The sequence below is a fragment of the Myotis myotis genome, unplaced genomic scaffold (genome assembly GCF_014108235.1).
Source record: "Myotis myotis isolate mMyoMyo1 unplaced genomic scaffold, mMyoMyo1.p scaffold_m19_p_13, whole genome shotgun sequence".
In the NCBI taxonomy this organism is placed as follows: Eukaryota; Metazoa; Chordata; class Mammalia; order Chiroptera; family Vespertilionidae; genus Myotis; species Myotis myotis.
The window spans coordinates 14,149,189-14,172,257 of NW_023416317.1; the positions used below are offsets into that span (position 1 = coordinate 14,149,189).

The window sequence follows — 23,069 nt, forward strand, 5'->3', positions numbered from 1 at the left end:
TTTCTTTTGTAACATGTTTCTTTGTCTCTTCATTTTGGCTGCTTTCCTGTATTTGTTTCTACGCATTAGGTAGAGCTGTTATATCTCCTAGAATTGGCAGAGTGCCCTTACCAGGTGTCGTATAGGATCTAGTGGCTCAGTCTCCCCAGTCACCTGAGTTTGGTACTCTAGGTGTGCCCCTTTAAGGGCTGTATGCACAGTCTTGTAGTTGAGCCTTGATTGCTGTTGGAGTTACTAGGAGTTGGCTGTGAGGACCAGCTGTGTCTACAATGGAAGAGCTGCTGTACAGGAGACACCCTATGGAGAAGGATTTGCTTCAATGGGGCTTTGGTGCTCACTGAGTCTGCCCCTTGAGTGTGTTGCTTGTTGATGGTGTAGAGTTGTAATCTGCTATGGTCTGAAGCTGTCCACTGGGTGCACCAGCTCTTGGGCCTCCCAGGAGGCACAAAGTCAGCCACTGCCTGGGGCCACATGGCAGGAGCTCCAGGGAGATCTGCAGATGGCTGCTACTTATATTGGGCTAGGAAATTCCCAGGTGATGCCCAGTTGTGAGACAAGGCAGGCTGGTGCTAATGCTGGGTCTTGAGCCTCTTATTGATAGGTTTGGGCCATGCTGATGCCAACTGCACCTTGTTTGAGAGACTTTAGCAAAGTCTGAAGCCTGAGCCAGAACAGGCCATTCATTTGTAAAAGCCACTGCAAACAACTTGGGTGGGGCTACAAATTGGATGGGGTGGAGTCTCAAGAAATCACCAGGGTGTAGGGAACAGTGTGGGTCATGCTGATGGAACTCAGTTATGGCTGTCAGTCAGCTCTGTGATGGAGGAGGTCCCAGCACAGGAACAGTGATCCCTGCAAGCACTGCTGCCTGGGAGAAAGCTGCTCCTGAGTTCCTGCCCCAATGCCAGACAGTCCAGTTCCTCCTCATATGTCCCTGGATTCTACCAATGCCACTGCTTTGCGCTGGAACTCAGAGGAAGTGAGACCATGTAAATTCTGTGCATGGTCCCTTTAAGAGGAACATATGGGACCCCAGAAGCCTCTGTGTCACTCAGCCACAATATCTACTGGTTTTTACAGCCCGAGGTTACAGGGACTTATATTCCAAGCCCTGGAAACCTGGACTAGGGATCTGGTGTGGGGCTGGGACCCCCTGCTTCTCAAGGGAGGCCTTGGAGATATCCCTCCCGATTAAAAAACCACACATGGGTGTCAGACCAGCCTGTTCCATGCCTCCGTCCCTCCTACCAGTCTCAGTATGCTTTCTTCTTTACTTCTCTAGTTGTAGGACTTCCATTCAGCCAGATTTCAGGTGGTTCTGAATATGGTTGTTCTGTAGTTTAGTTTTAATTTTGATGTGGTTGTGGGAAGTGGTGAGTATAGGCATTTACCTACGCCACCATCTTGGTTCTCCCCCAGATACAGTATTCTTGGTTGACAGTTATTTTTTCTCTCCATACTTTGAATATATCATCCTACTCCCTTCTTGCCTGCAAGGTTTCTGCTGAGAAATATGCTGATAATTTTATGGAAGCTCCCTTGTATGTGAGAACATGCTTTCAAGATTCTTGCTTTATCTTTGACTCTCAACAGTTGGATTATAATATGTCTTGCTGTATGGATCTATTTGGATTTACATTGTTGGAGTTTGTAGGCTTCTTGGATTAATGTATCTGTTTATATCCTCAGTTTTGTCCATTATGTCTTCAAGTAAGTTCTTGGCCCCTTTCTCTTTTCTCTTTCTGGTACTCAATAATGCATCTATTGACCCACTTGATGGTATCCTTTTAGTACCTTAGACTGCTCACTCTTCATTCATTTTCCTGTTTGTTCCTCTGACTCAATGACTTCAAATAACTTGTCTTTAAGTACACTGATGCTTTCTTCTGCCTGATCAAATGTGATGTTGCCCTGGCTGGTGTGGTTCAGTTGGTTGGAGTGTCATCCCATACACCAAAAGGTTGTGGGTTTGATTCCTGGACAAGGCACTAGATCACTGGCTTAATCCCCAGTTAGGGTGTGTGCAGAAGGCAACCAATTGTTTCTCTCTCACGTTGATGTTTCTTTCTTTCTCTTTCTCTTCTCAAATCAATAAGCATATCCTCAGGGGAGGATTAAAAATTTTTTTAATAAAATAAGATAAATAAGTAAAATCTGATGTTGAGTACCTCTAGAGACCATTCTTTTAACATTGTTTCTGTAAATGATGACGTCTAAATTCATATGTAGCTACAGATTAATAGCCTGCTTGCTTAAAGCAGTGGTTCTCAACCTTCCTAATGCCGTGAATCTTTAATACAGTTCCTCATGTTGTGGTGACCCCCAACCATAAAATTGTTTTTGTTGCTACTTCATAACTGTAATTTTGCTACTGTTATGAATCGTAATGTAAATATCTGATATGCTGGATGTATTTTCATTGTTACAAATTGAACATAATTAAAGCATAGTGATTAATCACAAAAATAATATGCAATTATATATGTGTTTTCTGATGGTCTTAGTCGACCCCTGTGAAAGGGTCGTTCGGCCCCCAAAGGGGTCGCGACCCACAGGTTGAGAACCGCTGGCTTAAAGTATTCTAGAACCTAACCTCAAAGGAAGCAGACTCCAGCCTTCAGGCATTTTGGCTTCAGGAGATTTGCTCACCTTCAACTGATGAAAACAAGATCATAGCTTAACCTGCTCCGAGGTATTTATCAGAGCAGACTATGCAGACTAGTGCATAATGCATAGCACCTCTGAGAACCTACAACATCCTCTGGTTTCCTTTGTTCTGCCATCCTCTCCCCCCACCCTTCACCCCCTAACCCACACTCATAAAAAGCCTTGCCTGCACTGAGATAAGATGGTCTTTGTGACAAGAGTTCCCCATCTTCTCAGGTGTCTGGCTCTTGAATAAACCATCTTTCCTTGTACCAGCACTTTCCTCTAAACCAGTGTTCGGCAAACTGCGGCTCGGCAAACCGTGGCTCGCGAGCCACACGCGGCTCTTTGGCCCCTTGAGTGTGGCTCTTCCACAAAATACCGGCTCTTCCACAAAATACCAACTTCTGCGCATGGGCCATGAAGTTTCAATCGCACTGTATGTGTGCGCCTGCACATGGTACTTTGTGGAAGAGCCACACTCAAGGGGCCAAAGAGCCGCCTGTGGCTCTCAAGCTGCGATTTGCCGACCACGCCTCTAAACTATTGGCTTTTCATGTGGTAGGCAGTGAAACTTGGGTTCAGTATTAAGTTCAGTTATTGTATTTTTCAGCTTCAGAATTTCTTAGTTATTTTTTATAGTTTCTGTGTCTATTGATATTCTCATTTTGTTGTTGATGCATTGTTTTCCTGATTTCCTTTAGATATATTATATTCTCTTTTAGCGTATTGAGTACTTGATAAACTGCCACCTCTCCCACTTTTTACAGACTGACTTCATGTAGGGGGAAACATCAATCGGCATGACTAGAGGTTCTGTGATTTCTCAGAACTTTTCTGGGCAAGCATCTTCTTTGAGGTTGTGCATGTGCTTTTATTCTAGTATATACAGGTGCTTTGGGCCATGTTAATTTCCTTTTTCTTCTCATGAGCTTTCAGTGTTGGTTTCTATTATATTATTTTTGCCCTAATCTCTTTCTTCCCCTGGCACCTTTTGGTGGAACTTCAGATTCTGCTGCTCCATTGTGCTGGGGTTCTTGCCTCTGTTTTCAGTGGCCTCCAACCTGATTTCCAAACTTAAGTTCCTATTCCTATTAGTGTTCTGAGTCAGGCAAGAGAGAAATTAGTGCCTTAGGCAGCCCACAGATAAATCCAGAATACAGGATGCAAGTTCTACTCTATTCCTTCTGTCCTGAGGAAGGAGCCAGGAATTGATGGTATTCTCCTAATTGTGTTACTCTATGCTGGGTGAAAAAAATGCAATAAATTCTCTCACCCTCCTTGTATTGTCCCTTCTTTATTAGGTACTCCTAGGGATGCTACAGCCTCTTAATTAGTTTCTGGAGTTCTCACAAAGGTATTTTGTTTTGTAGTTTGCTAATTTGGTGTCTCCAGGAGAAATGGGACCTGGAGCTTTCTAGTGTGTCATCTCACTAATGTCACTCTCTAGTTTCTTAATTTGTAAAATTTGGATAATTCCACCTATTTTATAGGTTATTATGATTAAATTATACTATGTATGTATAGCTCTTTGAATTATCCCAGGCATGTAATTAGTATTTTTGAAATTTTGACTCTTTTTCTACTTGGAAACAGTTTCACACACTGTGTATTTCAATATGGCTTTTAAACATATTGGTACTTATTTTTCTATTTTTATATAATAATAAAGTAACACTATAAAATAATTATAAAACTCATAATTAGATACAAAACTTTTTTAAAAACTAACTTGCCTACTTTTAATGATAGAAAATCATTTCTAAAATCTCAACAGTTTGCATATTGGAAGATGGCTTTAGTGAAAAAAGGGATAGTTTTGTATAATATTAAAACTCAGCAGTTATTTAAATGGTATAATTTATTTAAAACGTTAAATATATCATTCTTAAATAAACATAACATTTTATTTTAAAAATTATTTGCAGAAGTAGTGATACTTTTGTCTTCACTTGAAATATATCCAGTGGTATGCTGAATAATGTTTAGCAACTAACTCTCCAGGAGGGTAAGGGGAACTTCTCTTTTGTAGCATTTGCAAATTTCTATGGTGTAAAAACTCCCACCATGAATGATTAAAGCTATCAACATGATGTCACTGAAAAGAGAGTTGTAAAGAGTTATGTATTTGAACACCGTACCTGGGTTTTTACTGTATAAATACAGTTAATTTAAATAACCTCCATAGCATAGTGATAGAAAACATAATAGACTAGGAGTGTATTTGTTACCTTTGTTTTTAATATAATTTAATTATAAGTTTATATAATTTAATTTTTAATGTTGGCTTTGTTTAACAATCTACTCACAAGTTCCTGAAATTTTAACAATCAGTTCTACCACCCCAAATAAGTCAGCTCCAGCATACCACGGAGTTCATATCTTCATATTAGTTGGGAATCTTTGGTTGCAATTGACATACAAAACAAAACAAAAAGCTGAAATTAGTTTAAGCAAAAGAGTTATTGTCTTGCATGATTTGAGTGCAGAGATAGATAGGCTTTTGACATGGCTGAATTTACTGGCTCAAATGAAGTCCGCAGTAATTACTCTATCTCCTGCTTGCTTCCATTTGGCTTCTTTTCCAGCGGACTCATTCCATGTGGCAACACAGTTGGCCCCAAGTAGTTCTGAATTACAGACTTTTATATTCTCTATCTCAGAATGATAGAGATTCTTTCTGTTTTCAAGTCCCTCTTTGTCCCTCAGTTAAGACAATGATTGGGCTCACTTAAGTCATATGCCCTCCTCTGATTAGTGACTATGGCTTGGGCGTGAGAAACCCTGACCAGCTGGGGGTCTCCCACCCAGGGGATGGGCAAAACAGAGTCCCTGATTGACATCTTCACTAGATGTGGGAAGAGGTACTGCTCTAAAATTCAGAAATTGTTGTCAAGAGAAGGAGAAGGAGAGGGAAAGCAAAAACGATAAATGTCTACCATAATCTGCTTTCAAGTACATTGTTATTTTAAGGTTCTCTTAAGGAATGTGGGCATGAGAGGCCACAAGACAGTCTTTCTAATCACGGACACTCAAATAAAAGAGGAAGCTTTCCTTGAGGATATCGACAGTGTGCTCAACACCGGAGAAGTACCTAACATTTTTGCAGCAGATGAAAAACAAGAAGTGATGGAGGTAAATACTTTTTTTTTAGGGAGTGCCTCTCCCAGCACAGAAATGTTCTTAGCTTGAAATTTTTTTCTCTGCTCTTTAGGATAAATATAGTTTGTGCAGAAGATGTTGGTAATTAAAAATTTTATTATTTAATTCATCTTTTTTGATGAATTTTAAATTGCTTTTACTATAATTGTGAGACAGAATTTTATTTTATAATTCTTCTTTTCATAATGATGGCAATTTGTTTCATCAGTTTTATCTTATTTAGCATGTTTTATGAGTGATAAGAGTTTTCAAATCATGTCTTAGGGTTACAGTGATATGAGAAAATATAGCTTTAAAACATTACTTGGTTAGCTTTTATGTTTTACCACTGGTTAAAAATTTCCAAAACCCTTAATAAAACTACTTGTCTTAAGTTCCGACATATCTGAGTGCCATACTTAGTAATTAAATTGACAAAAAACACAATTGTGAAGCACCCCTACTTCAGATACCCTGCCCTTCGACCACCATTTCTAAGAACTTCCCCTGCAAGATCTCTGCTAGTAATGTCCCCTTTCTCATTACTACAACTACTTTTACCCACAGAATACATTACTCACACCTGTATGCTTCATTCCAGCCTTCAGTGATAAGATGTGGAGTAAAATGGATTTGCTCCAGTAGTTCAAGCACTCTGCTTTTCTCTTGTATGGAATGGAAATATTAAATACATTATAGTTCCTCCTACATAGGGTTGTTGTGAGGTCTGAGGATCAAATGAAATAAAGCCCTTATGGAGTGTCAGACACTTAAAAAGCCTTCAGTAAAGGGAACATTACCAGTTTGTAGTCTGAGTGGAGAAGGAGGAAAAACAAAAAAGATCCCTAGTTCTTTACTTTTATCTGGATGATGTCAAGAATGTGGCCCAGGCTGTTGAAGAATGGTGATTTTTCTAATTCATACAATAAACTCATCCCCCACACTCTCGTGTGCTACCATGAGTAGTAGGATTTCCTAAGCTTTGCTAAGTTTTCCTGCTCATTTTAGCTGTTGTTTATCTTTTCCTCTTGTTATTTTGCTTCAAAACTTGCTTCACTATTATTTTATTATATGATCAAACAGTGGCCTTAAGAACTTCTTTTCTTCATGTTCCACTCAAGCCTAGGAACACCATATCAATTTATCCACAAGGACAGAGCCATGGTCAGAACTCAGGGATACTGAAATGTATTCCTGTTTTTGCTTGCTTTATATTGATATTTTTAAATATAAAAGGTAATATGAAAGAAGTTCTATTATTTTCTCTCTACACTGTACATTATCCTGTGCATCCCACTTCGAAGACTGTCTTGAACTTCGTTTATTTCATCCCTCTGACAAAGATTTTACTTTAAACCTCATTCCTGATAACTGACCTCTACACCTTGGCTCTGGCCCTACCTACAGGGCATCCCTTAAAGACTCAGCACATCTGTCTGACTTCAGAGTCCCAGCAGCCTAACATGTACATTTCCAGATGACTTTTTCCATGATGCCATTTGCACTCTTTGCAGAATGAAGTTACTGCAACGTTTTTCTCAATGGAGCACTGACTTCTTATTTACTTTATTTAGTGCAGGTATACCCCCTAACATAATTTTTATAAACTGACATTGATCATAGTGATCACAATTTGAGAATTACCATCAGAATGCATAGACTGTGTTGATTTATAGTTTTCCATGGATATAAAGTAGAACATAGCTATAGTAGAGAATTCTTTGAAAAATAAATTCATTGTAATAACAACGGAAATTTTTTTATCATTGTGACCACTCCTTATACAAAAATTTTTTAATCTATTTATAAGACACTTTATTGACTATGAAACCTTTTGATCTTTAAACAAGGAGAAGTGTAGGATATAAAATAAAAGCGAACAGTTACCTATGTCAAGAACTATTATAAGCCCTAGCTAGTTTGGCTCACTGGATAGAACGTCAGCCTGGGGACTGAAGAGTCCCAGGTTCGATTCCGGTCAAGGACATGTACGTTGGTTGCAGGCACATCCCCAGTAGGGGTTGTGCAGGAGGCAGCTGATAGATGCTTCTCTCTTATCGATGTTTCTAACTCTCTATCCCTCTCCCTTCCTCTCTGTAAAAAATCAATAAAATATATTTTTTTAAAAATTAAAAAAAAACTATTCTTTTTTAAAAATTAAATTTTTATTGTTCAGATTATTACACTTGGTCCTCTTTTTTTCCCCCCATAGCTCTCCTCCACCCAGTTCCCACCCCACCCTCTTCCCTTACCCCTCCCACTGTCCTCATCCATAGATGTACGATTTTTGTCCAGTCTCTTCCTGCACCCCACATCCCTTCCCCGCCCCCAAGAATTGTCAGTCCACTTCCTTTCCATGCCCCTGGTTCTATTATATTCATCAGTTTACTCTGTTCATCAGATTTTTTATTCACTTGATTTTTAGATTCACTTGTTGATCGATATGTATTTGCTGTTCATAATTTTTATCTTTACCTTTTTCTTCTTCCTCTTCTTAAAGAATACCTTTCAGCATTTCATATAATACTGGTTTGGTGGTGATAAACTCCTTTAGCTTTTTCTTATCTGTGAAGCTCTTTATCTGACCTTCAATTCTGAATGATAGCTTTGCTGGATAAAGTAATCTTGGTTGTAGGTTCTTGGTATTCATCACTTTGAATATTTCTTGCCACTCTCTTCTGGCCTGCATAGTTTCTGTTGAGAAATCAGCTGACAGTTGTATGGGTACTCCCTTGTAGGTAACTGACTTTTTTTCTCTTGCTGCTTTTAAGATTCTCTCTTTGTCTTTTGCTCTTGGCTTCTTAATTATGATGTGTCTTGGTGTGGTCCTCTTTGGATTCCTTTTGTTTGGGGTTCTCTGTGCTTCCTGGACTTGTAAGTCTATTTCTTTCACCAGGTAGGAGAAGTTTTCTGTCATTATTTCTTCAAATAGGTTTTCAATATCTTGCCCTCTCTCTTCTTCTGGCACCCCTATAATTCTGATGTTGGTATGGTTGAAGTTGTCCCAGAGGCTCCTTACACTATCTTCATATTTTTGGATTCTTTTTTCATTTTGCTTTTCTGGTCAGGTGTTTTTTGTTTCTTCATATTTCAAATCTTTGACTCGATTCTTGGGATCCTTTTGTCTGCTGTTGGATCTCTGTATATTATTCTTTATTTCAGTCAGTGTATGCTTAATTTCTTGTTGGTCTTTTTTCATATCCTCTGGGCTCTCATTAAACTTATCAGCGGTTTCCAGAAAATTCTTGAAAACCTTATAAGTGTGGTTTTGAACTCTATATCCAGTCATTTGCTTTCCTCCATTTCTGTCATTTGTGACCTGTTTCTTTGTCTCCGCATTTTTTATGCTTCCCTGTGTTGGGAGAGTGGCTTTCTGTGCTAGGTGTCCTATAGGGCCCAGTGGCTCAGCCTCCCCAATTACCTGAGGTGGACACTCTTGGTGCACCCCTTTGTGGGCTTTGTGCACAGTCTTGTTGTAGTTAAGCCTTGATTGTTGTAGGTATCACTGGGAGAAATTGACTTCCAGGCCAACTGGCTGTGAGAATCAGCTGTGTCTGCAGTGGGAGAACTTCTGTGCTGAAGACACCCTTCTGGGGCAAGACTTGCTTCAATGGGGCTTTGGTGCTCACTGAGTCTGCCCCCTGAGTGTGATCCTTATGGATCTGAGGAGTTATAATCTGGATGGTCCCGCTCTCACCACTGGGTACACTGGCTCTTGGATCTAAGGAGGTGTTAATTTAGCCTCTTCCTTAGGCTACCCAGCAGGAGCTACGAAGAGATCTTCAGATTCCCCTTCCTTTTTGGGGGTTTGGAGGTGCCCAGATGAGGCCCAGCTGTGAAGCAATGCAAGCTGCTGTGGGGCCTTGGGCCTTCTCTTGGAAGTTCTGGGTCTGTGTGGCCCAGCTGCAGTTTGTTAGGTAATTTTCAGATTGCAAAGGGCCAGGGCATTCATATGCAAAAGCCGCTGCCGCAGCCTGGGTGGGGTGGGGTCTCAGGGAATCAACAGGCGGAGCAAGCAGCTATGGCTGATCCTCAGCCCTGCCCTAAGGGGCCCCGAGTCTCAGTGTCCTGGTAATTGCTGCAAGCACCTCTGAGGGAAAGCCGACCTCAAGTTCCGAGTTCTGCCCGCTGCCAGACAGTCCAGTTTCTCCTCGTATGAGTCCTGGGTCCCCAGAGACTTCCCGGAACTGGAGTTCAGAGCAGTCGGGAGCTTGTGACTCCCTCCCGATTCAAAAAGACAGCTGCGTCCTCAGGTGCCAGCCCCTTTCTGCGCGCGCTCGAGCCTCCGTACCTCTGCACTTTACTTCCGCACCTCCTCTGAGTCTCAGTGTGCTTTTCTCTTTCCTTCTAGTTGTAGAATTTCCATTCAGCCAGCCTTCCTGTAGTTCTGGATCATGTTCGTTTTGTCTTTTCGTTTTATTTTTGAAGTTGTTGTGGGAGGCAGCAATTTCCGGTGTTTACCTATGCCGCCATCTTGGTTTCTCTCAAAAAGAACTATTCTAAGTTTTCACTGTTATAATTCATTTGATCCCTCAACAACTCTCTGATGTAGATACTCTTTTACCCATTTTAAAGATGATAACACTAAGTTACAGAGAGGTGAAATAACTTTCCCCAGGTCACATAGGATATAAATTGCAAGCTGGGGATTTGAATTCAAAGAAGTTTGGTTCTTGAATTAACCAAAAGTAATCACTACTTTCACTTCTTTGTGATTGCTTCCATATAAAGGTGTATATGGCCCTAGCCGGTTGGCTCAGTGGATAGAGCATTGGCCTGTGGACCGATGGGTACTGGGTTCTATTCCTGTCAAGGGCACATACCTTGGTTGCAGGTTCCTCCTTGGCCCAGGCCCTGGTCAGGGGCATGTAGGAGGCAACTAATGGATGTGTTTCTCTCACATTGATATTTCTCTCTGTCTTTCCCTCTCTCTTCCACTCTCTAAAAATCAATGGAAAAATAACCTCAGGTGAGGATTAAAAAAAAAAAGTTTGGTTCTGGAGCCATTATGCCTAACCTCACATAAAATTTCTTCTTATACAAAGACAGAAAATTAAAAGTGACCCATAATCTCATTACCAGAGAACACTATTTACATGTTTTAATGAAACTATTATAAGTATAAAGTTAGAGAATTCAGCATAAGAATGTCCAAAGTGAAATAAAGAATGATATAAACCAAGAAAAATGTCTAAAATAAAAAATAAAAGCCTCCCTCTCACACTGTCCCTTAATTTCAGCTCACCAAAAGTAATCACTACTAACACTTCTTTGTGATTGCTTCCATAAAAAGGTGTATATGGCCATAGCTGGTTTGGCTCAGTGGATAGAGCATCAGCCTGTAGACTGAAGGGTCCCGAGTTCGATTCCAGTCAAGGGCACATGCCTGGGTTGCGGGCTTGAGCCCCAATGGGGGGCGTGCAAGAGGCAGCCGATCAATGATTCTCTCTCATCATTGATGTTTCTCTCTTTCTCCCTCTTCCCTCCTCTCTGAAATCAATAAATGTATATATATATATATTTTTTAAAAAAGGTGTGTATGTACTTATACATACACCTGATACATATTTTAATTTAACAAAGAGAATCGTCATATATGTACTGTTGCACAATTTATTGGTATGTTTTTTTCACTTATTTTATCTTGCTGATCTTACAATAACATTTATATTGATACAACTCATTATTTTTAACAGTTGTATAAAATCACCATATATGGGTGTTTTACAACGTTTTAACTAGATGCTTTAGATATTTTCCTCTTAAAAACAATGTTAAGGAGGCATATGTAATACTCTTTGTAATACTTTCAGCAATAAAAAAAACACACAAAACAATGTTGACTATATCTTGGTGAACTTTTTGTTCATATCTTTATGTCATATTATTGGCAGATATTTGTTTTTAAATTGTAAAATCACAGAGTTGGAAGAAGTCTTCTAAGTACAAACTATATTAAAGCTATTCTATTGGTATGAAAACAAAAATGTAAAGATATTTATAAGGGGAGTATCAAGAATTGTTAATATTCTAATATCTACTAATTTCATTATCAGCTTACCTATTTCTATTTATCGGTTTTTTATTTTCTGATATTCCCTAGGGTGTCCGTCCTGTAGCTCAGGCTGGCAATAAACATGGTGAACTTAGTCCCTTAGCCCTGTTTGCTTTCTTTGTGAATCGCTGCAAAGATAATCTTCACGTTGTAGTGGCCTTTAGCCCCATTGGAGATGCTTTTCGAAATCGCCTGAGACAGTTTCCATCCCTCATCAATTGCTGTACCATTGATTGGTTTCAGGTTTGTAATTTTTTTAATTGGAGAGGGCAACTAAATCTTTTGTAATTTTACTGAAATCTTACTCAAGCTTCATTAAATTACATTCAGCAAGCGTTTCTTGATCACTTACTCTAATGAAAGGCATAGTGCTTGGCACCAGGGACTGATAAGACTACATGTTTCCCACAAATTGCTCATGCACTAGACAAGAAGACAGAAAAGGCAATCAGCAAATGAGCAGTAATGATTATATGAAAGAGCCATAATCTTGATGTGCAAAAGTTATACTTGAGACTATGAGTCTCTGACATATGAAAATGTGTTAATTGCATATAGGAGGCATATATTAGGAACCAATAGAGTGTATTATGTATATACACACATATATACCAATACATGTATGTAAAGATATATATATATGTGCATGTATATATTTATATCAGATATATCAGATATATGATAAGGAATTAGCTTGCATGATTATGGAGGCTGATGAGTTCTAAAACCTGCAGTTGGAAATCTGGAGACCAGGAGAGCTGTAGTTCTAGTCTGAAGGCCAGCAAGCTTGAGACCAGTAAGAGCTGATGTTCAGTTCAAGTGTAAAAAACTGATGTCCCAGGTTGAAGACAGGCAGGCAAAAGGAATTCCCCCTTATTCGGGGGCGGGTCAGCCTTTTTGTTCTTTTCAGGAAGGCCTTCGACTGATTCGATGAGGCTCACTCACATTAGGGAGGGCAATCTGCTTTTCTAACTGTAGAATTAAATATTAAACTCATTTGTAACACACCTCACAGAAACACCCAGAGTAATGTTTGACCAATATATGGTCAAGTTGCCACATAAAATCAACCATTACATGGGGATAGTATGTGCAAAGGTATAACAGTGCAGAGGGCAAGGCTCATTTAAGCAACTACAAATAGTTTGGTAAAACTGACTGGCAATGAGGGCAGCAGGAGCTTTGAGTCAGTGACAGGTTATAAAGGAATTTGTGAATGTGCCTAGGAATTTGGTTTTATGCCAAAGATGCTGCATGATGATTAACATACATTTAGCTAACCCTTATTTTAGAAAAGCAAAAACAATTATTGGAGGCTTATGGTGAATGATTTGGAGTGAATCATGCCAGCACCAAATGATGACTGCCACCTCACTTAATCTTAAAGCAAATTGTCACTGCTTTTATAAGACCATTAAGTATTTACACTTTTGAGAACAGTAGCTTATGGTGCCTTCTGTTTAACTGCTTTATAACCAATAGAATGTGGACTATTGATCACTGGATAATTTCTTTTAAAAATAAATTTCTGAAAAAGAAAATAAAAGAAAAAAATAAAGAAAATTAAAAAAACCAACAAAACAAAAAATAAATAAATAAATTTCTGATACTAACTTGTTTTATTCTCTTTTGCTTATTTGTAAATTGGATTTTTGAGAAACTAACTCTGTCCTTTTGAGGATAGCACATTTATTTCAGCTAGTGGATGTTTTAGTGTTTATACAGCAATAAAAGTTGTGTGAAACAATTTTGTTTTTTATGCAAACCATATCTTAATTCTGCTTTCATTAAGTAACCAAAGGAAAACCAAACACATAAAGAAAACCTGTCCTACCGTAAGTTTTGTGAAATCTTATAAATACAGTTTTACTACTTTTGAATATCTTTTTATAACCATGAGACTTTCTATTCTATGTGATTCTTACTTATTGGGAAAATGTTTTTAAAAAGGAAAAGTGAGTTGCAAATAGATAAGCAAAGTTAAGTGGTTAACAGAATGGAATAAAGATTTACAATGAAGCAGTGGGGACACAGAACCTGTCAGAGAAACTGATGGCATTGTTTGGGGCCTGGGTTTGTGAAACTCAAGAAGTAAGTGTAAACCACTGTGTGTCACATAATCAGGAAGGCATTGACTTTTTTGATAGATCTCTAGTCCCCAAAGTAGGGTGTACACTTACCAGGGGTGGCAAAACAATTCAGAGAATAAGTGAAGCTATTATTGGAATATTCATTTTGTATGAAATATTTCCTATGGATTAACATTGACACCCTTGCTCAATTTGTAAAGCCATGCATGATATGCAGGGTAACCTTAGCGAATCCAGTAGTGAACTGAAAATTGGAGATATGATGTAATTATAAGTGGACAGTAAGAGAATTGCATAAACTAGCTTATGCTCTTTGTTAGTCACATCATGAAGCAAAACCAATGACTGCTTAATCATATCTGACAAGACGTTGATAAAAAAAAATTCCAGAAGGCTATTTGGAAAATGGAGTTATATCAACTAGTTAAATGATAAATCTCATCCCCAGGGTATCTCATGCCATGCAATATCAGCTTATGATGGCATGGGGGACACCATTGGTTACCTATCAACAGTTATTTTCTACCCACCCCATCCTTGCTGACAGAATTTTGATATTGTTTGGGAAATCACCCGTTATGTAGATTGATTTCTGGTTGGTCTAAAATATTGGTGCTCTCAACATTATTGTTACTTGGCTTATAAATGAGCCTATTGATGACCCATTCCTTGCCAATAGAGTCCTGAGTTAAAGTTTGCTTTGGGGAAAAGTTGTGTGTTTTATTGTTATTTTTTGTTTTGTTGGGGTTGTTTTTTTTTTACTATGAAAAAGCATTGCATGGTAGGAAAAGGTCCTTTTCTGTCTTTTCACCTTGTTGCTTGAGGATGTAATGTCGATTGCCATAGCATTCTGGGACAAGCCCAAGGATAAAATAAAATGCACTTAGAATGGTGGAACAAAAAGACAGAAAAAACTGAATCCTCAATGACATGATTGAACTTCTAAGTTAAGCAATTTGGAAATACCCTACTTCTAAACTTATTTTAAATATCCCCCTTGAAGGCACGATAAGACTGTGTCTTAACCATAAACATTCTAACTGCTACAGAGAGTATTAAACCTTCATGATTAGCAGGATAATAAACAATTAAGCACTCAGAACACAAAGATAACCTTTGGAAATGTTTTCAATGATGTATAAGTCATGTGACACTTATTCTAGCCTTTGACAAAAATTCACTAATAAGAAATCTTTAGAAGCCTCTACTAAGGTTTAAAAATTATGTTAATACAATAAAACCATATGGATACAGGGGTGGGCAAAAGTAGGTTTAAAGTTGTTTATATGGAAATATATATAATACAAAATAAACTGTTTTGCGTGCTCACAACTGTAAACCTACTTTTGACCATGCCTATATAATATATTAATAAATATGCATACATTGACCGTGTGTGCTTAAAACATTTTTACTAATGGAGTGTTTGACCAAAAAAGTTTGAATTTTACTAGGAAGAAGGTCAGACATTGAAAAAAATTGATCTTAAAATACATATTATTTTCTTACAAAGGAAAAAATTACAAGCATCTTGTTAAATCTAAGTGAAAGGAAATTTGGAAAATATCCTAATAAGCAAATGAAGATTAATTACTCATTTAACATAAGTAATTTCATCAAATAAATATTTCAAATATATATTGACAAGTTCTATTTTAGATATCAAAGATAGCAGTGATGAGAAAAACAAAGTCCTTGCTTTCATGGATTTTACATTTTAATCAGAGGGGAGAAAATCAACAAATGAACAAATAATTATATATCAAATATTTATAAGTGCTAAGAAAAAAAATTCAGGATAAGGGAAAGTGTAATGAAGGAAGGAATGAAGTTTTAGAAAAAATGCTCTGGGAAGACCTTGCTGATAAGTTGGCATTTGAACAGAGATGTGAAGGAGTAAACCAAAGGGATTCTTAGGTGAGGAGAGTCCTAGTCAAGAGTGAACAGCAAGTTCAAAGCCCAGAGGCAGGGACATGCTTGACATATTCCAGGAAAAGCAAAGGAATGTCACAGAGACGGGAAAGATTTGAAAAGAAGCAAATTTTTTAAGGAAGAAAATAAAAGATTAGCTGTGGATGTAATGTTAGGAATTGTGATGAGCTATTTGTAACAGAAACCCAAACTAAACACATAGCGTTTTCCCTCTGATATAGAAAAAAACCTGAAGGTAAGCCAACTGGGGCTTTTGTGGCTCAACAAAGTTCCAGAATCCCAAGTTTTTCTGCTTTACTATCCTTAGCATGTAGTTTCTATCTTAAAGTCATCTTATGGTCTAAGGTGGATATTGGAGCTCCAACTTTCACATCTTGTGTTCCAGGCAAGAAGTAGAATAATGGGAAATAAGGCAAAAATGATGCATGCCACCTCGATGTAACCCTCTAAAGAGCCTTTCCTGAAATCCCCACCTAACAACTGTGTCTATGTCTTTATCCACTCTGAATTGCAAGGGAGTCTAGGAAATGGACTCTCTTAGCTGGGTGTGTTACTATCTAGAATATAATTGGAATCCTAAGGAAAAGGGGCTGATAGATATTAGGTGGGCAACTAGCTGCCTCTGCCACTGTCATACTAAGTTTGGGATGCCTATACATCCAAGTGGAAGAGTTAGGAAAGCAGTGAAGTGTATGGAAAATATCATTGACCTTTCATGTTATCTTTAATTTTAGTTTATGGACATATTAATTAGCTCTTTCATGGATTTACTTGTGACCTCAGTCCCCTAATCCTGTTTTCCCCAATAGAGCTTAATTTTCTCAACCCTTGTAAAGGCACTTAATTTACATAGTTGGATTAGGATATTCATCTTAAATTTTACAAGTTTTCTTTTTCTTATTTTTAGCCATGGCCCGAAGATGCCCTTGAGCTTGTAGCTGTGAAATTCTTAGAAACACTGGAGCTTACTGAAGTTGAACGACGAGAGATAGTTCCAATCTGTAAACATTTTCACACTTCTATTATGGATCTTTCAGAAAGGTTAATAAATTTTTAAATTACAATAATGTCATATTTTGAAGCATCTCTTTCTGTGAAAGTCCAAGATTTTAATAGGGCTTCTATGTTTTCTAGATCTCTCTGATCACTTAATTAGTAAAGACCCTCAGCTTGCAAGCAATAGAAAGGTACTTGATCTAACTTTAACAAAAAGGGGGAGTTTATCATAAAGATCCAGAGGTGTCTCACAAAGCTTAAGGGAAAGAATTCAGCTGGGTCTCAGAAGTGACTGGAAGCAGGAATTAGAAAGCCATTCTAAAACCAGAAATGCCTTTTCTTTATTTCTCATTCCTGCTTTTGTCTGGGCATCTACTTACTTCTTTCTCTTTGCAGACTGAATTTTCTGCTTCCCAGGCATATGGAGGAAACTGGCTGCCTCTCAGTTCCCTATTTACTTCTTGCAATTCCGGCTATAGGCAGAGACTGATTGCCTGTTTCCAACTCCCCATTCCAAATTTGTTCCAAAATGATATTAGTCTCATTTGTGTCCAGTGTCCAACTCTGGTCAGCTATAGTTAGGGTATAGTTAGGGTAGCAACTTTCACAGAACCAATATTGCTATGAGGCACTGGGTGTTGGTAGGCTGTGGATTCTTCAAAAGTATCTGTTTTACCTCTGTTAATCTCTGAGATCTTCATTTCATAGGTACATAAGCCCAAATGCTCATAGCACTAAGAATAGAGTATACTGCCTATCCAGCTAGCATAGTTGGCTCGGACAGTTGCATCAAGAAGTGGGCTCTAGTCTACATACTTGCCATGAAACATCATTGCTTTCATTGTTTCCATGTGTATGTGTAGTAATCTCATACTTCTTGCCATATCCCATTCAGCTGACATGTAACACACTTGTGCAAAGAATGATGACTCATTCTTACTATCCTATCTTCAATCCCCTTTCCTACTATACTTGCCTAGCTTACACAATTATCTTGGTTCCCTTGCAGGGATCCTCAAACTATGGCCCGCAGACCACATGGAAATACAAATATTGTATTTGTTCCCGTTTTGTTTTTTTACTTCAAAATAAGATATGTGCAGTGTGCATAAGAATTTGTTCATAGTTGGGTTTTTTTTAACTATAGTCCGGCCCTCCAACGGTCTGAGGGACAGTGAACTGGCCCCCTGTTTAAAAAGTTTGAGGACCCCTGCCTTACAGGGTTAGATCTTCATATGAAACATGTAAAAAGGCCTATATCTTTCACCTATGATACAGATCTATTTATTTGTGCTTTTTAAATACATCATTGCTATTTGATATCTTGTAGATAAGAAATTGGAATGTGGTTATGTGTAGAATTTTAGAACTCTATGGAGTTCAAGTACTCAGCACCCTCTAAATAAAATTAACTTCGCCCAGCGGGTGAGACTCAGTGGTTGAACGTCAACCTAGGAACCAGGAGGTCATGGTTCGATTCCCTGTCAGGGCACATGCCCAGGTTGCAGGCTCAATCCCAGTAGGAGGTGTGGAGGAGACAGTCAGTTGATGATGTTTCTCTCTCTTTTCCTTCCTGTCTCTCTAAAAATCAATAAAAACATATAAAAAAAATTTTTAATTTTAAAAATTAACCTTTATTCTTAAATGCTTGTTATTAATGCTATGTTGAATTTACTTCTTACTTTCTGAAGCCTATTACTTATATTAAGATATATTATCTGCCTCTTTTTAGGTTCTTGCAGGAGTTAGGACGACATAACTATGTTACTGCTACTTCTTATCTTGAACTTATTGCCTCATTTCGACAGCTTTTGACTCAGAAGCGACAAGCTGTTATGGAAGCAAAACAAAGATACGTGAATGGGCTTGACCAACTAGCTTTTGCTGAATCTCAGGTACATTTGACAGCTCAAAAAATATATATAATAGGAAATATAAGAAATAATATGTGTCAGGCACTGTGTTATATGTTTCACATGTATTCCTTCAATTATTCCTCATAATAACTCCATGAGGTAGAAACTTTTATGATCTGTATCTTACAGATGATTAAAGTGAGTTTAAGAGAAGTTTACTAAGTTACCCAGACCACACAGACTCAGATACATCTTGTTTTAGTCTTTCTTTTTTTTTGGAATTTGGAGAGAATATATGAAGTCTGGGTTGTCTTTTTATTTTAATGGCTAGTAAAATAAAAGACTGGTGTTTTAAAAAATGAGTCTTCTAATGCTTATTATGCATTATTTCAATATAAGCAAGTAGAGGCCCCGTGCACAAAAATTTGTGCACGGGGGGTGGGGGGGTCCCTCAGCCCGGCCTGTGCCCATTCACAGTCCAGGACCCCTTGGGGGATGTCCACCTGCCAACTTAGGCCCACACCCCTGGGGATCAGGCCTAAGCTTGCAGTCAGACATCCTTCTGGCAGCCAGGGAGCCCTCGAGGGATGTCCAACTAAAGGCTTAGGCCCCCAAGGGATCAGGTCTAAACCGTTAGTTGGACATTCTCAGTGCTGCCACGGAAGTGGGAGAGGCTCCTGCCACTTCTGGAGCCAGCTTCTGGCTGAGTAGCACTCCCCAGAGTACACTGACCGCCAGAGGGCAGCTCCTGCATTGAGCATCTGCCCCTGGTGGCCAGTGCACATCATAGCAACCAGTCATTCTGCCATTCAGTCAATGTGCATATTAGCCTTTTATTATTATTATATAGGCTATCCCTATTTCCCCCCTTTTGTCCCCTCTACCCAGCTCTTGACCCCCACTTCTCTCTGGCCATCACCATACTGTTGTCTGTGTCCATGGGTTGTGCATATATTTTCTTTGGCTAATCCCTTCTTTAAATTCACTTCTTTAAATTTTTATTTTCAGATAAGTGCTTATAACTGCACTATTATATATTTTCTATTATATCATTTAGAATTAAGATATTTTTTAATTGAACCCCTGTAAATTTTAGCACAATTTAATAAATTATGCTAGAAGCAATTAGGAGATTTTTCATGTAATGCATATACACTTCAATTAACATTTTATTAATTTTTAATTTTTTAATATTTTAATTTCAAATAATCTCATACATGTAAAAAAAACTATAAAATACTACAGCATATTATATGTACCCTTCACCCAATTTCTTAGGTGTTAATAATTTAAACATAACCATTATACAACTAACAAAATTTGGAGTATATTTTTCTTATAATCTCTTTAATGTTCCTTAATCCATTTACTTTGTTTTTGTTAATCTTCACCCAAGGATATTTTTCCATTGAATTTTAGAGAAAGTGAAGGGAAAGGGAGAGACACATTGATTGGTTGCCTCCTGCACATGCTCTGATAGGGACTGGGGATCAAGCCAGCAAAATAGGTACATGCTCTTGACTGGAATCAAACCTGGGACCCTTCAGTCCATGGGCTAATGCACTATCCACTGAGCAAAACAGGCTGCAGCTTAATTCATTTACTTTTAATCTATATGTGTCTTTATATTTAAAGTGGGTTTTGTTTTTGATTCACCCTCATAATCTGTCTTTTAATTGGTGCATTTATGCCACTGACTTTCAGAGTGCTTGCTGATAGAGTTAATACCATATCTGGCAGCTTCTGGGGCTTTTGGGGCAGGCATGCCTTACCGCCCCAGGTCCCACTGATTGGGTCCTGGGGCGGCAAGGCAGGCCAGCTGCTGGGGCTTCTGGGGCCAGCCTGTCCTGGAAAGCAGCATGCTGGTGGTTCGCACTGTACCGCCCTGCCTGCAGTATGCAAATTAGCCGCCATCTTTGTTGGCAGTAAATTTGCATATCGTGCTGATTAGCCAATGGGAGGCATAGCAAAGGTATGGTCAATTACCATGTTTGTCTATTATTAGATAGGATAATATAACAGGGATAACCCCAAGCTGCCATCTTCTTTTCTGTCTGCATTTCTTCCATGGCAACTGCATTCTCCTGCTGTCCTGTCATATACTCAAGGAAGATAAAATATTTTGTAAAGGGAACTGACCACACTCTCATGATTTCTTTTATCTACACTAATAAAAGACAAACAGGCAAATTGACCGTACCTTCCCTATGCCTTAAGCCATGCCCACCAGCCAGTCAGAGTGACTGTATGCAAATTAACCCAACCAAGATGGCAGCCAGCAGCCATGGAGCTAGAGCAAGCAGGAGGCTTGATTGCCCCAATGATGGAGGAAGCCAAGCTTCCCGCATGCCGCGCCAGCTCTGAGCTCCACTCAAAGCAACAAAGTTTCAATTATAGAAGACAAATAAACCCCAGATACCTGCTTACAGCCGGTGTGGCCACGGAGCTGGAGCAAGCAAGAGGCTTAAGTTGCCCCTGGCAATGGAGGAAGCCAAGCTTCCCTCCTGCCCACCCTGGCCGGCTCTGAGCTCCTCTCAAGGCTACAAAGTTTCAATTATAGAAGGTAAATAAATCCCAGAATAAAAAAGAAAAAAGAAAAAAAGGAGAGGCTGGGAGCTTCCGTCACCAGGGGGACTTGGCCAGCCTGAAAACGGCCCTCAGCCCCTCACCCAGACAGGCCAGGCACCCCAGTGGGGACCCCCACCCTAAAGGGGGTGTGGCCAGCCTGCAAACAGCCATCAGCCCCTCACCCAGGCTGTCCAAACCTCCATGGGGTGAGGGTCCAGCCTGCAAACAGTCATCAGCCTCTCACCCAGGCTGGCCAGGCACCCCAGTGGGGACCCCCACCCTGAAGGGGGTGTGACCAGATGCAAACAGCCATCAGCCCCTCACCCAGGCTGGCCAGGCACCCCAGCGGGACCCCCACCCTTATCCAGGACACCCTTCAGGGCAAACCAGCTGGCCCCCACCCATGCACCAGGCCTCTATCCTAGATAATAAAAGAGTAATATGCAAACTGACCCTAACAGCAGAATGACTGGGAATGTCTGGTCACTATGACACACACTGACCACCAGGGAACAGATACTCAATGCAGGAGCTGCCCCCTGGTGGTCAGTGCGCTCCCACAGGGGGAGCTCTGCTCAGCCACAAGCCAGGCTGATGGCTGCCAGTACAGCGGTGGTGGTGGGAGCCTCTCCCACCGCCTCAGCAGCGCTAAGGAGTCCGACTGCAACTTAGGCCTGCTCCCTGCTAGCAAGTGGACATCCCTTGAGGGTTCCCGGGCTGCCAGAGGGATGTCTGATTGCCAGCTTAGGCCCAGTTCCCCGGGGAGCGGGCCTAAGGCAGCAGGTGGTCATCCCCCGAGGGGTCCCAGACAGCGAGAGGGCACAGGCCGGGCTGAGGGACCCTCTACCCCCGAGTGCACAAATTTTTGTGCACCAGGCCTCTAGTCATGTAAATAACTGGAAGAAAAAGTTAAGGTTTTCTGGCCCTAATACTTTCTGATACATTTAAGTTTCAGTTTTCAATGTTTGGTTTCTGTAGCTATTGTAGCTATGAAAACTTAATGATGAACTGTCTATTTAGGTTGGTGAAATGAAATTGGAGCTAGTTCAGTTACAGCCCAAATTGGAGGAAGCTAAAATTGAAAATGCACATATGATGCAGGTAGAGTATCCTGAATGTTTTTTTTTAATTGATGTCAGAAGACAATTGAAATATGTAAAATTAGCTTTGAAAATAAGCCTTAACACACTATTGTCTGTGTCCATAAGTTCTTTGGATAATCTCTTCTGGCCCCCTACCCCTTTCCTCTGAAATATAGTCAGTCTGTTGCATGCTTCAAAGTATCTGGGTCTATTTTGTTCATCAGTTTATTTTGTTCATTAAATTCCACATATAAGTGAGATCATGTGATACTTGTCTTTCTCTGAGTGGTTTATTTCATTAGCATAATACTCTCCAGGTCCCTCCATGCTGTCTCAAAGGGTAAGGGATCCTTCTTTTTTACAGCTGCATAGTATTCCATTGTGTAAATGTACCACAGGGTTTTTTTATCCATTCATCTACTGATGGGCACTTGGGCTGTTTTCAGATCTTAGCTATCTACACTAATAAAAGACAAAGATGCTAATTGGCTGTACCTTCACTACGCCCTAAGCCATGCCCACCAGCCAATCAGAGTGACTATATGAAAATTAACCCAACCAAGATGGTGGCCCCCAGCCACGGAGCTGGAGCAAGCAGGAAGCTTGGTTGCCCGGGCAATAGAGGAAGCCAAGCTTCCCTCCTGCCCTGAGCCAGCTATGGCCTCTGCTCATGGCAACAAAGTTTCAATTATAGAAAATAAAT

At 39.6% G+C, this 23,069-nt stretch overlaps 1 protein-coding gene across 1 annotated transcript in view; it reads left to right on the plus strand.

The window, feature by feature from the left end:
* DNAH12 (dynein axonemal heavy chain 12) overlaps positions 1-23,069 on the plus strand; it is a 233,864-nt gene that overhangs the window by 149,210 nt on the left and 61,585 nt on the right. Inside the window, exons 44-48 of the mRNA XM_036331828.1 lie at positions 5,620-5,781; positions 11,891-12,085; positions 16,772-16,905; positions 18,593-18,755; positions 22,305-22,385. Coding sequence (XP_036187721.1) covers positions 5,620-5,781; positions 11,891-12,085; positions 16,772-16,905; positions 18,593-18,755; positions 22,305-22,385 — 735 coding nt within the window. The remainder of the gene's footprint in view (positions 1-5,619; positions 5,782-11,890; positions 12,086-16,771; positions 16,906-18,592; positions 18,756-22,304; positions 22,386-23,069) is intronic.